This window comes from Adelges cooleyi, unplaced genomic scaffold (assembly GCF_023614345.1).
Source record: "Adelges cooleyi isolate 19-005CV unplaced genomic scaffold, UGA_ACOO_1.1 ACOO_flye_CR_arks_rails_tigmint_CR_PRNA_630, whole genome shotgun sequence".
In the NCBI taxonomy this organism is placed as follows: domain Eukaryota; kingdom Metazoa; phylum Arthropoda; class Insecta; order Hemiptera; family Adelgidae; genus Adelges; species Adelges cooleyi.
In genome coordinates this window covers 825-14002 of record NW_026096330.1, presented here as the reverse complement: position 1 = coordinate 14002, position 13178 = coordinate 825, and the positions used below count along the sequence as shown (strand labels likewise).

General features: G+C 34.7%; 2 protein-coding genes across 2 annotated transcripts; both read left to right on the top strand.

Annotated features, from left to right (window-relative positions):
- The first annotated feature begins 1422 nt into the window (after nt 1-1422).
- On the top strand, nt 1423-2854 carry LOC126844110 (E3 SUMO-protein ligase KIAA1586-like). Its single transcript, XM_050581978.1, has 2 exons — nt 1423-2342; nt 2420-2854. Exons 1-2 carry the CDS (start codon nt 1623-1625, stop codon nt 2852-2854), a joined length of 1155 nt encoding a protein of 384 aa, XP_050437935.1. The 5' UTR covers nt 1423-1622.
- Nucleotides 2855-5468: 2614 nt separating this feature from the next.
- On the top strand, nt 5469-11321 carry LOC126844111 (mitochondrial import inner membrane translocase subunit TIM50-C-like). Its single transcript, XM_050581979.1, has 7 exons — nt 5469-5559; nt 7766-7866; nt 7978-8103; nt 8169-8273; nt 9041-9296; nt 9474-9577; nt 11220-11321. The coding sequence occupies exons 1-7, from the start codon at nt 5499-5501 to the stop codon at nt 11319-11321; spliced, it is 855 nt and encodes a 284-aa protein (XP_050437936.1). The 5' UTR covers nt 5469-5498.
- The last annotated feature ends 1857 nt before the right edge of the window (nt 11322-13178 follow it).

The following is a 13178-nucleotide window of genomic DNA, read 5'->3' as shown; positions in this document are numbered from 1 at the left end:
CAGTGGTGTTCCCATAGGGTATACTCCATATACGCCGTATACTCTCGAGATTTTTTTTATAAATCATGGGTATACTGCGTATACTCTCAAGTCTCAATTCATTTGTGAAAAAAATAGTTATTGTTTTTTGTAGTGGGCTTATGTCTTTTATAGAAAACCGAATAATATATATTTTTATTTTTGGTACGGAAATTGTTTTCGGCCGGTAAAAACTAAAAACTGTGCACTAGGACGACGTTCGTCAGTGTTATCTTTACGACGTTGTTATACTGAATACTCAGAATAGTAGTTGTACTAAAATAATCATGTCTATAAATGTATTATATTTATAAAGATAGTAAGTAAAATGTTGTGCACCAGGCCTATTTTTTCATAAAATTATTATTATTTTGGAAAATAACGTCAATCCTGTAAACCCAATTTTACTAAATTGTCATTATCACTATTATGATCGACCTATAATAGGCCGTCACAAGCGATAATAATATTACAATTTCATACTTTTTACAGTTTGACAGTTATATTATATAGAATGCATTCTCATTGAGATTATTTTTATAGTATTATATTCCCAGACGGGCTAGACTAGACCTCGTTAGTTACGCTTCGGTTGGTGTTCGGGTATTTCTAATGAAAATTTGTTTCGTTAATCGTTCTTTTTTTTAGTAATACAAATTAAAATGAGTTCGAAACGTGGTAGTATCGATAGATTTTTTACGACCGGTCCAGGGAAAAAAAATAAAAGTGACGCTCATGTAATTGCTGATGCTGGTCTATCCTCGATAACATCCAATAAGGATAATATCGATTGTGCTAAAATGTGGCCTACATTATGGACGAACGAACAAGTGGCAGAATTTCAGGAAAAAAATCCATGGTTAGATTGCCAAAACGGGAAATTAGGATGTAGTACTTGTATTAAAGGAAAAAAAAGTATTCAATTTCAAAAATCGAATGCTGATGGTAAAATTCGAATCTCGTCCGAATGGGTAGATTTTGGTATAATAGCTGCTGGAAGTAATAGAAAAAATCAACTGGCGTCTTTGAGGAGTAAAATTAAACAACACTCAGAAAGTAAATCTCACGTGTTAGCAGAACAAATTACGGAGAAAAGCTCTAAAAAAATGTTGGATAATATGTTTGAACATATATCCGAAAAGGAAATGGATTCAAATATGCGAATTTTTGAAACGGTGTATTGTATGGCAAAGAACCATCGCCCCTTCTTGCAATTTGAAGAACTTGTACAACTTCAGCAAATCAATGGATTGGACATGGGGTCATCCTTGCATAGCCGGACAACTGCTACGCGAATGGTAAATGTTATAGCAAAGGAAATGCGGAAACGACTCATTTCATGCCTTATACAGTCAGACTCGAAATTCACCATTTTGGTGGACGAAGCGACTACGTTAAGCACCAAGTGCACTTTAATTGTTTATATTTTGTCATATTTTAATACAGATGCTCCCATAGTAGCATTCTTAGATCTGATTGAGCTGAATGGACAAGACGCTGAAACTATTGAAAAAACCTTATGGTTAGGTTTAGAACGTGTAGGAATATCAAGGTCGTTTGCGTTGAAGAATTGGATTGCGTTTGCAAGCGATGGTGCAAGTGTGATGATGGGTAGAAAAGCTGGAGTCGCTGCAAAATTGTGTGAAAAGATGCCGCAACTATTCGTATGGCATTGTTTATGCCATCGCCTTGAACTATCAGTACACGACGTCTTAAAAAACTGCACTGGTGTTTCCCGTTTCCAGAGTTTCATGGACAAACTCTACACGTATTACCACCAAAGTCCCAAAAACTCGAGGGGATTAGATCAAGCTTGTGTGGAAGTGGGCATTGAAATGAAAAAAATAGGTCGTATCTTAAATGTCCGCTGGTCTGCTAGTAGCTTCCAAACAGTAAAGGCTATATGGAACAACTATCCTGGTATTCATACGCACGTCTCTGAAATTCGTGATTCTACAGCTAATGGGATAAAAAAAAAATTGGAATCTTCTTCCTTCCTTTATGAACTTGGACTCTTCTACGATGTCCTTTCTGAACTTGGAATGTTATCTCGCATACTTCAATCTAGGAAAACAACTTTAATGCAAGCTCAATCGGAGATGTGCAGAACAATTAGGATTCTAGAAAGCTTGAAGGCTAATCCTGGTGAAAAAGAAATGGAAGTAGCTAAAGCTATTCAAAAATCAGTTCATAAAGGTGTCAAAATTACAATAACAAATTCTGGAGGGATAAACAGGCTTCAGTTTTTGCAGAACTTAGTTGACAACATGCGTCAACGTTTGTTCAAAGACCATGAAAATAGTACAATGTTAGAAGACCTAAAGGTAAAGGAAATTTCTAAGTATAATTGCATTTACTATAATAGGCCATTGTTTAAATGAAATTTTCTTTTATTGTGTAGGTGATCGACGAAGTATTTAAAACGGAAACCGACGACGCCAGAGGAGAAGATGAAGTCAAAAGAGTGGCATGTAGATTTGGTTTATCTGAGTTTGAAAGTGTTATAGATTTTCGTACACGTAATGCTTATTCTAGTCTGATAAAAACGCTGAACATACTCCCCACAACAACAGCTGATTGCGAACGAGGGTTTTCCGATATGAACCTCACGATAACTGATTTAAGAACTCGTTTAACAATTGAAAATGTGTCAGATTTGATGTTCATCTCCATAAATGGCCCTCCTATTGCAGATTTCAATCCACGACCATATGTGAAGGTTTGGCTTCGAGAGCATCGATCGGCAGTCTCTGCATTACGTGGTAAAAGAAGTGAGGAAATAGACCAGCAAGGCAGAGAGTCCCAAAAACAATTTTTTATTAATATATTTAAATAAATAATTATATTTAATGTATTCATTTTGTAAATAAATTTTAAAAATGAAAATAAATATTCGTTTTTTATCATTAACACTCCTCTCTTATATACCAAGGTTATAGTTTGGAACTTAATATAGTCAATAACATATGGAAGACTTTTTTTAGCATCTTAACTTTTTCAATGTAATTGTTAAAATGTATTGTGCCGAGTATACCCTCAACAAATTTGATGGGGAACATCACTGCAAATAAATAAGATTAAGCATTACTTTGGGGCCGCTTACATCGTTTATTGTGAAATCAAACACGATATATACAAAATATTTACAAGTATGAAAAACACAATACATCTCTTAAATTAGACAATTATTACACAAACAATTTTCTAAATTTAGTCTACTAATAAGTTTTGAAATTACAATACATCTCTTAAATTAGACAATTATTACATTTTCTAAGTTAAGACTTCTGTTATTTGGGTTGGTCTTCACCCCGCATCGCAGATGCCGCCGGGCTGGTGACTGCTCCTCTTCTACCCCGCGTCTCAGACGCCGCCAGGTCTCACTTCTTCATCTTGGCCTTCGCTGTTCGATACGCTTCGCATTTCCCGCTGCCGGGATAGTGGTCAGCGTTTCTTTGTCTGGCTTCACACAGGACACAATGCGGTGAGGCTCGGCAATCTTTTGCGAGATGTCCTTCCTCCCCACATGTCATACACTGCTTAGACCTGTCCGGGCCTTTGCATCCCGAAGCCTTGTGACCGTAGTCATGGCATAGGAAGCACCTTTCCATCCTGTGTTCGCGTGGTCGAACCCTGCAAGACAGGAATCCGATCTTCACCGTTCCTCTTTTCATCAGTTGTGAGGCAACTGATCCTGTAACCTGCACTATGGCTCTTTGTGCACCACCGAATGAGGGCACGAGCCTTCGCACCGTTACATCTTCCCTTCTAGCTCCGTCCCGACAGATGCCCGATATCACGTCGTCCGCGCTATCGTAGCATCCCACGCCTAGGACTTCCATGAGGATGGGTCTAGCCGACTCTCGGATCACCGCGTCAGGGCCTAGAACCTTCTCTGCTTCTGCCTTCAGCTTCGCGGCTTCCTCGCCCTTTCCGACGGTTAGGACAATTCGGCCTTCTTTACTTCTCCTCATGCTCGTTATGGACACCCCAATAGCCGCAAGATTGACTCCTGCCGTTAACTTTTGGGCTATGTCCGCATACGAGGCTCCCTCCTTCGCCGCTGATATAATGATTCCCTGTGGCATTAGTGGCAGCTTGCGCTTACCCTGATGCTGAGGTAGTCCCTGGCGTTTTTTCTTCTTTTTCTTCTTCTTTTTATTCTCAATCACCTTCTCGCCCTCAGGCTTTTGAGTTGGCTTTTGAGATTGGGTTGGATTCCCTTCTTCCCTTGAGCTGCTAGGCTTCCCCTCTGGGTCAGCCTGTAAAATTGGTTTTTCTCCGATTTTCGTCAGTAAAGTTCGAAGCTGCTTTGAGGCATCCTGGATGACTTTACTGATCCCCTTTCCATTTCTTTGCGCGATGACGCCTTCGATTTTTGCCACTTCGAGCTCCACCTCCCGTAGCTCTAAAGCATTTGGGGCGGCTTTTAGCGGCACTGCTGTGTTGGGCGATCTCATTGCCCAGAAATCACTTATCCCGGTCACCGTTCTGCACAATTCAGAGACGGATTGCGCGATGTGATCTCTTACCTCACCCTTTGCGTTGGCAGCTTCAACTTCGCTAGTTAAGCTTGTTGCCTGCGCCAGCGCCACCTGGATTCCGACGCCAATTGCCTCGTCGTCGTCTCCTAGTTGAACGTCTTCTTCGACTATAAGGCTCGCTTGTGAGAGCGGCGAGCCAGAAATCTTCCGCTTTTTCGGTTGTGGTACAAAGTTTGGAGATGCTTCCTTGCGGGGCATCCTAAACTCGTTGTCTTCTTCTTCTTGCCTATTGGTGGCCTCTGCTTTAATATCTTCCAATGCTTTCTTAACCACGAAGGCTATGTTGCCAGGTAGAAATTCATTACCATCCTGACCTTCCAGCATCACATCGGCCAAGGCATCAGCCGCGGCCATGAGTACTTCCATTTTCGTTTCTTGCTTTCTTATCTTGTCCATATATTCTTGGTACCAGCCCTTTCTTAAAGAGTGCTCTCCCGTAATCACTGTTTCTTCCATAATTTCCCTTCTCATTTTTTCGAAATCTACTTCCACCTGATTGTTGTGGGACCTCCACTTCGCATTTGGTTGGGGGGCCTCCCCTTCGCATCGCCCTTGGTTGGCACCAGTGGGGGCCGGGCTACTAGAGCCCCCTCCGGCGTCCCCTGTGTCATCCGAAGACACTGGGGCGGTAACAATATTTCGGTTGTTAAGACTTTCCATATTGGGTTTTGGAGGGTTGTCCTTCCCTTTGCGTTTTTACCCTACCGCCAGGGTTTGGTCCGTTTGCTGGTGCTAGCAGGTGGACCGGACCTCGTCGACCCCAACCAACTAAGGTAAGGGTCGACTCACGGGTGGAACCTCTTGGCACCGATCTCCACCGTCTTACCTATACCTCCCAATTGCGTTTTGTTATGTACCATTGCATCAAACGTCACTTCTCTGCAGAACGATTCCCAATCCACAACAGTTTTATTGGACAACCGAAGTTGCATTTGAATGACGTTTGATGGACAATTCATTGTCCATAAGTTGACAAAACCACAAATGGATAGTAGAGGTAAGTGAGACCGGTAAAAAAAATGTCGACTTACGCAATGAAACACTATTATAAATTATAAAAATTAAATTTTAAACGAAAAAATTGCTCCATTTTAAAAATGATTTTACCTGTAGTTGCAAACAACCATTTTCCTAGAGCGGTTTTCAGTTTTAGTGCGACATTTCCATTTGAAATTGTCTAGTACACTGCCATCATTGACCAATACCATTAAATGGCCTTTCGGACACTTTCTTGTGTTCGGAAGAACATTAAATGTTATTAATTTGTTAATTAAAGTTAGACCGTTTTCGTTTGAGCTCCATTCTTTTAGGTCAAATAAATTCACATGATGCTCGTTATCCATTTTGGCAGCTTATGGCATTTCAAACATAGTAGATAAAGCATATTATTATATAATATATATATTTAATAATATATATAATTATTATATAGTTGCATTACTATCTATAATGCAATAAAAATCCGATATGAATAAAATGCTATTTTGGGATATCGCCGTAAGTATTGTCGCGTCGCCTTGCATTACGGGCGAGAACAGGTAGTCGACCCCGCTGTAACCGTGTTATTGTATAGTGCGCGCCCGGCCGTAATTGCGAACTTAAAACGTCAGTAACTCCGAAACTAAGTTCGTCCGGCAAAAAATTCATTAGCAAAATTTCATCAGCATTGAACGTACTATCGATTAAAAAAAAAATCGAAAAAAAAAGGTGCCCGGTAAAGTACATTTGTTCCCTGAATGAGGCATAAAACAGACTTAGCCACAATGTATATACCACTACTTTGATTGGTCGACACTTTTTTAGGATAGGATCTGAACCTTTTTTTCTGAGAATTATCTCCTTCCTATCACCCACGTTACTCCTAAGTGAGTACATTTAATAATGATGTTTCATGCTTCATTCAGAAACTGACCAAGTGTAGATCTAATCAAGCAATATTCATGCATTTAGAACTACACTCCCTAAAGCGGCATTCATTTTGAGAAAAGTGCAACTTACAGATTTTTCCCTATAGTTACACTATAAGACCTGCCTTTGTGTAAAAATTCAAGTTTCTACCTATACGGGAAGTGTTTTATAATTTTGATGATGAGTGAGTCAGTAACAAAAATGAAAACTTTGAAATTCTCCCCTTTTGAAAAAGCTTACTATTAAGGGCTCAAATTTGTACAGTATTCTAAGCTGCTCGAGCTTAATCTATATTTCAAATTTCAAAAGCTTAACCTAAGAGGAAACAGAGATATGTGAGTTAGAAAAACCGGGTGAATTGGTTCATGTAAAGTACACTGGCATTGCTGGAACTTGGTCTGGCACACTGCCGTGCGTTCAGATGTACATAAATGCCAAATACCACTCACTCACTGATCCCTACTTCTCTAAAACTACAAAACGTATGAAATTGAAATGTGGAGCAGTGATTCTTCTAATGCTCTAGATGTGCATTAAGAAAGGATTTTCCAAAATTCAATCTTCAGGGGTGTTTAAAGGGGTAAAAATGGAAAACGTTACTTCTTTGTCGATTTTTTTTTAATTTAGCATACATATCTAGAAAAATTTTGGCAACTTGTTGGTATATATATATAATATAGCGAAATAAAAAATAATACACTCTAAACTAACACAACACAATCTTCTTCGTTAGCTATGATCAAATTTAAAAAAAATAAACACATTGCATAACCCCGGGCGAAGCCAGGCAACACAGCTAGTATTAAATAAATAATCATATATTGAACTACGGTTGTTTTATTATTTATATCGATACAAGTAGAACAATAGTAGAAAAAATGACTAAAAGTATTAGTTACTTAAATCGCCTTTTTTTAGTTGTATCTAGTTCTAAGTATTACCGGCCACTACTGAATTCTCCTAACAGTAAGTTTCTAAATTGAGGTATTTTCATAACCATTTTACAAAAATGTATTACAATGTCTATTTTTTAATTTTTTTATTAGTAGTATCCAAATATAAGAATTTTGGCTATTATAGATTCAAATCTGATATTGCTGATCATAAAGCAATAAAAGTAAAGTCAACATTAAAAAAATGGATAGTATTGAGTTCTAAGGCATTTGCTATTTCATTAACAGCGCTTGTAGGATGTGGATTGTATTTACTGAGTACCTAGCCGTTTGTTGTTAAAACCAAAATTAAATCAGCTTCTTGTAGCTCGTTATTTACACATTTCTACTCTGGTATTTCAGGTTATGGAGATGACGACTTAATTATCAATGTAAATAAAGATGACCCTTTTATAATTCAGACATATGAAAAGTTGTGTTTTAGGATTCAATTTTATCATAAGGTATTGCTATATATTATACATTAAATCTATTATTTAAACATAGCTATTAAAAACAATAATGTTATATTGCCATAATGAATAAGATAGTACATTAAAGTTTCCTGTTATTAGATGCTGACAACTCCCTTAACTGTTCCTGATAAACTGCTACCCGACCCATTGCCTGATTATTACGAAAAACCACAGTACACCCTAGTGTTTGAAATGATTGATCTTCTAGTTCATCCCGAGTGGAGCGTAAGAATAGGATTTCTTCGTTGCAGGAAATTATGGTTTCATTAATAACTAAATTAAATATGCAGTATAGTACAGGGTGGAAATTCAAAAAGAGACCCAATGTCGACTACTTTTTAGAAAAGGTGGGAAAAAACTTTGAAGTAGTCGTATTTACAGCTGAAAATGGCGATGTAAGTATACATAAATAGCAATAAATTTGAATTATTTATACCTTTTTATTACATGTAAAACTAAAACCTAATTAGTGTATGTGCATTACAATAATTTGTTTGAACAATTTGCCTTATATGCAAGAATTAAAAATGTAGAAACATAATTCAAGAAGTACCAACAATGTTTTTTTTGCATCATAGCTAAACAATTTATTTTTTTTATAAATGATTTAAATATTTATCTACTATTAATGTTTAGAGTGGTACTAATAATTAAATATAAAATATATTTAATGAGATATATAATAAAAAGAACTGGCTTTCAATAATCCTTCAAATTAAAAAACCTCTTAACTAAAAATAAATAAATTATGTTCTTCATTAGTGATACTGATGTAATACAAATTTACACAATGTAATGTTCATTTTAGCTTTGATACCATAGGCAGCATAGACCGCTGGATGTCTAAAATTAATGTTATTTGTTTTAAAATAACTCACATTATTTGTTAACTGTAAATAGAACGCAGTTTAGTTTTTTTTTCTATACTGACGTTTAATCAGTAATAAAAGACAATATCATTCTTAATGGGAATGGAATAGCTTAATTTCAAAACAAATAAACACTATATTGACTTTTAGATCAATTTTTGTCAAATAATGCCTATTCTTTGCCCATAAACAAAGAACCCTTTCCATTACCGTTAAGTGTTCCAGAATTACTAAATAGTCAATTAAAATATTAGGAATTTCAAGGAGAAATTGATTCCATTTCTGTTGTACAGATTGCTCATCCTATATTAAACGAGCTTGATCCTTTGGGATGGATTTACTATCGACTTTCACGTCAGTGTGCAGATTTTAAAAATGGCCATCTTTTAAAAAATGTAGACAAAATAAACCGTAATTTAAAAAAAGTGATCGTTGTTGACTGGAATAAAAATTGGACAGCACTTCAACCCAACAACACTTTAATAATACCTAGATGGAATGGTGACGAAAACGATAATTCTCTCATCGACCTTGCAGACTTCTTAACAAGTAAATAATTTAATAACACAATTTTTACAATTTAAGTCTATTTAAAATAATAGATAAAAACCAGTTTTTTTATTTTAGCTGAGTACCTATAAAATGTATATAGAATACTCAATTTCCTAACTCAAATCCATCATCTAAGAAATTTCTGTTTAATAAAATTGTTTTTGATATGTTTAGCGGAATTCGTAAATGACATAGAAGACGTTCAAGGAGTTATAAAAGAATACAAACAATATGATGACCCTGTTAAGTTCTTTCGAGAAAAACAACAAAGTTTAAAAGTAAGTATAATTTATAAATATTATGTAGACATTATAAATATATATGAAATTTTAAATTATAATTATTACATGTGAACATTATAAAATGTAACAATCATTGTATACACATATTTAATTAATTAATTGTCAACAAAAATGTTTATCGAGGTTGGATTTATGTGAAAATGACTTAAAAGACTACACATTTATGGGGGCTTTTCAGCTGTGTACGTGCGTTCCTGTAGATTGAGGTTGGATTTTTGAGAAAATTACTTACAGCATACTATACATTTAAATGGCTTTACTTCCATGTGCGTGCGTACGTGTACAGCGAGGTTGGATTTTTGAGAAAAATGCATTGAGCAAACGTTACATTTGTAGAGGCGCCTGCATTCTGCCAGCTGTCTGCAACCATTGTCACTACAACAAAATATCATCACACGTTTAACATTTATGTACAGAAATATGTATCCTAATAACATGATTTATCCTGATTATATTATCAAAAAATACATAAAGTTTAATATAATAATAATTTATAGGGAGAGACCTATTAATCGGCGAGAGCGTACCGTATAATATTCGGTGTTGTTCGACGTAAAAACAGTATTCGATCGTCTAAAATAAAAAGTTTTCACATAGGTATTACATATTATATTTTAACAGCTTGCGTACGAGTCCGCAACACCATGGGATACATTTTTATGTATCAGTGTTTTCATAATATCTGGCCCAAAACAATTCATAGAGAATTTGGCCCCGTAAATTATTGAATTTATTATTCATTTCTATTTTGAACGTTGTGACTACAACATACACGTCGGTTTTTTCGTTATGATAAGCGGTGTCGATTTTTCCGTTTATGTGCCAAAGCAAAGACATAAAAATGTCAAAAGGCTCACACAGGTCTACGATGGACTCCATTAAACATTTCCATATAACAATTGCACAAATTGCCGAAAATTTAAATGTGGACGACCGGAAGCATTTCATTTCGGCAATCAATTACAGATTGTTAAAACGAGAGATGTATCATATGCACATCGCCCGTATAATGGCTGAGCTGTAAAAGGTATTAGTTATTTTTATAAAGACGCAGTGGCGGTGTGTTTGGCAGATCTTGCCAATCAAAACATGGAGTGGATTCATGCAACATACCAGATCCAATACGAGCATCAAAATATATACATATATTGCCTAAAAACATGGTGTCTCAACGGACGTATACGAAATAATATTCGAGGAGGCAGTGAATGAAGTACAAATGGAAATTTACAAAGGGTGGCCAGAACCTCATCTTGCAAGAATCACTCCTGATACACACAATAAAATATAATTTACATAAATCAATAAATATTATACTAAACGGCGTTGGTACTTAACTGAAAAATATTTTTAATTTAAATTCAAAAAACAATTTTTTTTGTTATTGTATACGAATATCTAAATATGAGGACGCTACTGGTTTTAATCGGAGGCCTGATGTTGGATGGAACACACCCTGAGGCAGAATCAACCCGGATGAGGCGACTAGAGTCAATATAAGCCTTTATTTGTTTTCATATTCTAGTATATAGAAGTCATATAAACATACTAAGATTATTTATTTAATTTATTGATATATGATTATTGTTTCGTAAAATTTTTTTTTTTTTAATTTCAGGAAGAAAAAAAAGAAGAAATTATAGATGTAGAAGAACAGGTAGATAATAAAAACGTAGATAATTCATGGTTTCCGTGGTTTTCTTGGTTTAATAATAAGTGAATCAAGAATCAAATGTCATATCGCGTCTTCCGAAGAACAGCGGACTAACTGTAAAAAGTCTAATTTTACAGGACAGTGAATTGCAAAAAATACCTTATATTACGTACACTATTGTGTATACATTAAAAAAAACAGATAGTTTTAAAACAAACTAGTTAATAGTTGCCAATTTTATTTATAAATTCATTGTTCCTAATTTCAAAGTCGCGAAAAACTATTTTATAAAAGTTTTTACTTAAGTTCTATTTTATTACAATTGATCGATAAAATAATAGAGCATAACTAAAACTTTCAGTATTTATTTTTCTGTAAATTATGTTTAATATTATGACAGCTTAGTTTGGTTAAAGTTCACAAACCATTAATAAACATGTTTTCTGTATATATTTGTTATGTTTAAATCTGAAATATAATTATTGATAAATTATTTATAATTAATATATTTAATTATATCTTAGTATAAGGTATACTTATGATTTATTTATTTATTACTTTTTTTTTTAAAACCCATTATTAAACTGGCGATTCTAACAATTTTCTATTTTTTTTCTCCTCAGTAGAGAAGGAGTGTAGGATGGTGTATGCGGTGAAAGACTACTATCTAAAAAGTAATAGTGTACAAATATATAGTTCATTTTTTTAAATATTTTTAAAAATAATGAAAATAACACGAGATTAAAAATTGAATTATTCATTTTTATTTTTAACTTTCAAACAAAAAATATCTTTGTGTATATGATTTTTTAAATCTTAAATATTTTTTTTTTTTTTTTATTGATCAAAAGCCTCGGTTACAATGACCATTGGCTATACAATACAATTATCTTATTTTATAACTTTTGATATATACAATAAATATTATTTATACGAGTACATACAAGTCAGATTGAGAGATAAAATTAACAGTTTTGGAGACGTCGGAATATGGACCCAGAGCTTCCCATAGATCGTCAGGCAGTTGGTTGATTTTTCTGAGGTCTTCGTATTTTTTACATTCAACTAATACATGTTTGACCGTGAGAGAGGTGCCGCAGGTTTGACATACTGGCTTGTTTTCTTTTTTTAGTAAGTACATATGAGTAAGTTTTGTGTGTCCAATTCTTAGTCTATTTAATATGACTTCAATTTTCCTACTACGTATGCTGTTTTTAGGCCATCTTTTTATACTGTTTTTTATTTCGTTTAGCATTGTGTTTGATTGTTGCCAGATGTTTTGCCATTCTATTTCTATTTTTTCTTGTATTATTCTTTTTATGTTGTGTGGTAATGTTGTTGTTGTACTGTAGTATTCGGATATTGTTTGTTTGGTTGTCCAGGGTATAATTTGGTGTTGTTCTATTTGAGTGATACTTTCAGGATTTATTCCTTTAAGTTTGGCTTGGTCGATTCTTGATTTGTTGTGGTTTATTGCTGGGTTATTTGTTCTTATTAATTTAGCTATGTAAAGAAGAGATAATTTTAAACGACGTAAATGTAAGGGAAGTTCTCCTGCAATATTTAGCATACTATTTATGGGACTGGTTCTAAATGCCCCTAGGGCAAGACGTATCCCATTATTGTGTTTGCTTTCTATTTTTTTAAGAGTGTTGGTAGATGCATTATTGTATATTATAGATCCATAGTCAATTTTGGACCTAATAATGGCTCTGTATATTCTCAGTAAAGTTAAGGTGTCTGCACCCCAAGAAGTGTTCGATATCATTTTGATTAAATTTAAGTTTCGATTTAAAGACATATTTAGCTGATTTATATGGGGTACCCATGTATTTTTTTGGTCGTAGGTTAGACCTAATATTTTTATGACTGTGACTTGTTCAATCTCTTTGTTGGCCATTTTTAATGAAAGGTTTTCGGTTT

Coding starts and splice junctions, on each gene's coding strand:
- LOC126844110 (XM_050581978.1), top strand. CDS start 1,623: ATGATGGGTAGAAAAGCTGGAGTCGCTGCAAAATTGTGTGAAAAGATG. Junction 2,343..2,419: donor CAATGTTAGAAGACCTAAAG/GTAAAGGAAATT, acceptor TTTATTGTGTAG/GTGATCGACGAAGTATTTAA.
- LOC126844111 (XM_050581979.1), top strand. CDS start 5,499: ATGACGTTTGATGGACAATTCATTGTCCATAAGTTGACAAAACCACAA. Junction 8,104..8,168: donor TAGTTCATCCCGAGTGGAGC/GTAAGAATAGGA, acceptor TTAAATATGCAG/TATAGTACAGGGTGGAAATT. Junction 8,274..9,040: donor TTACAGCTGAAAATGGCGAT/GTAAGTATACAT, acceptor TCTGTTGTACAG/ATTGCTCATCCTATATTAAA.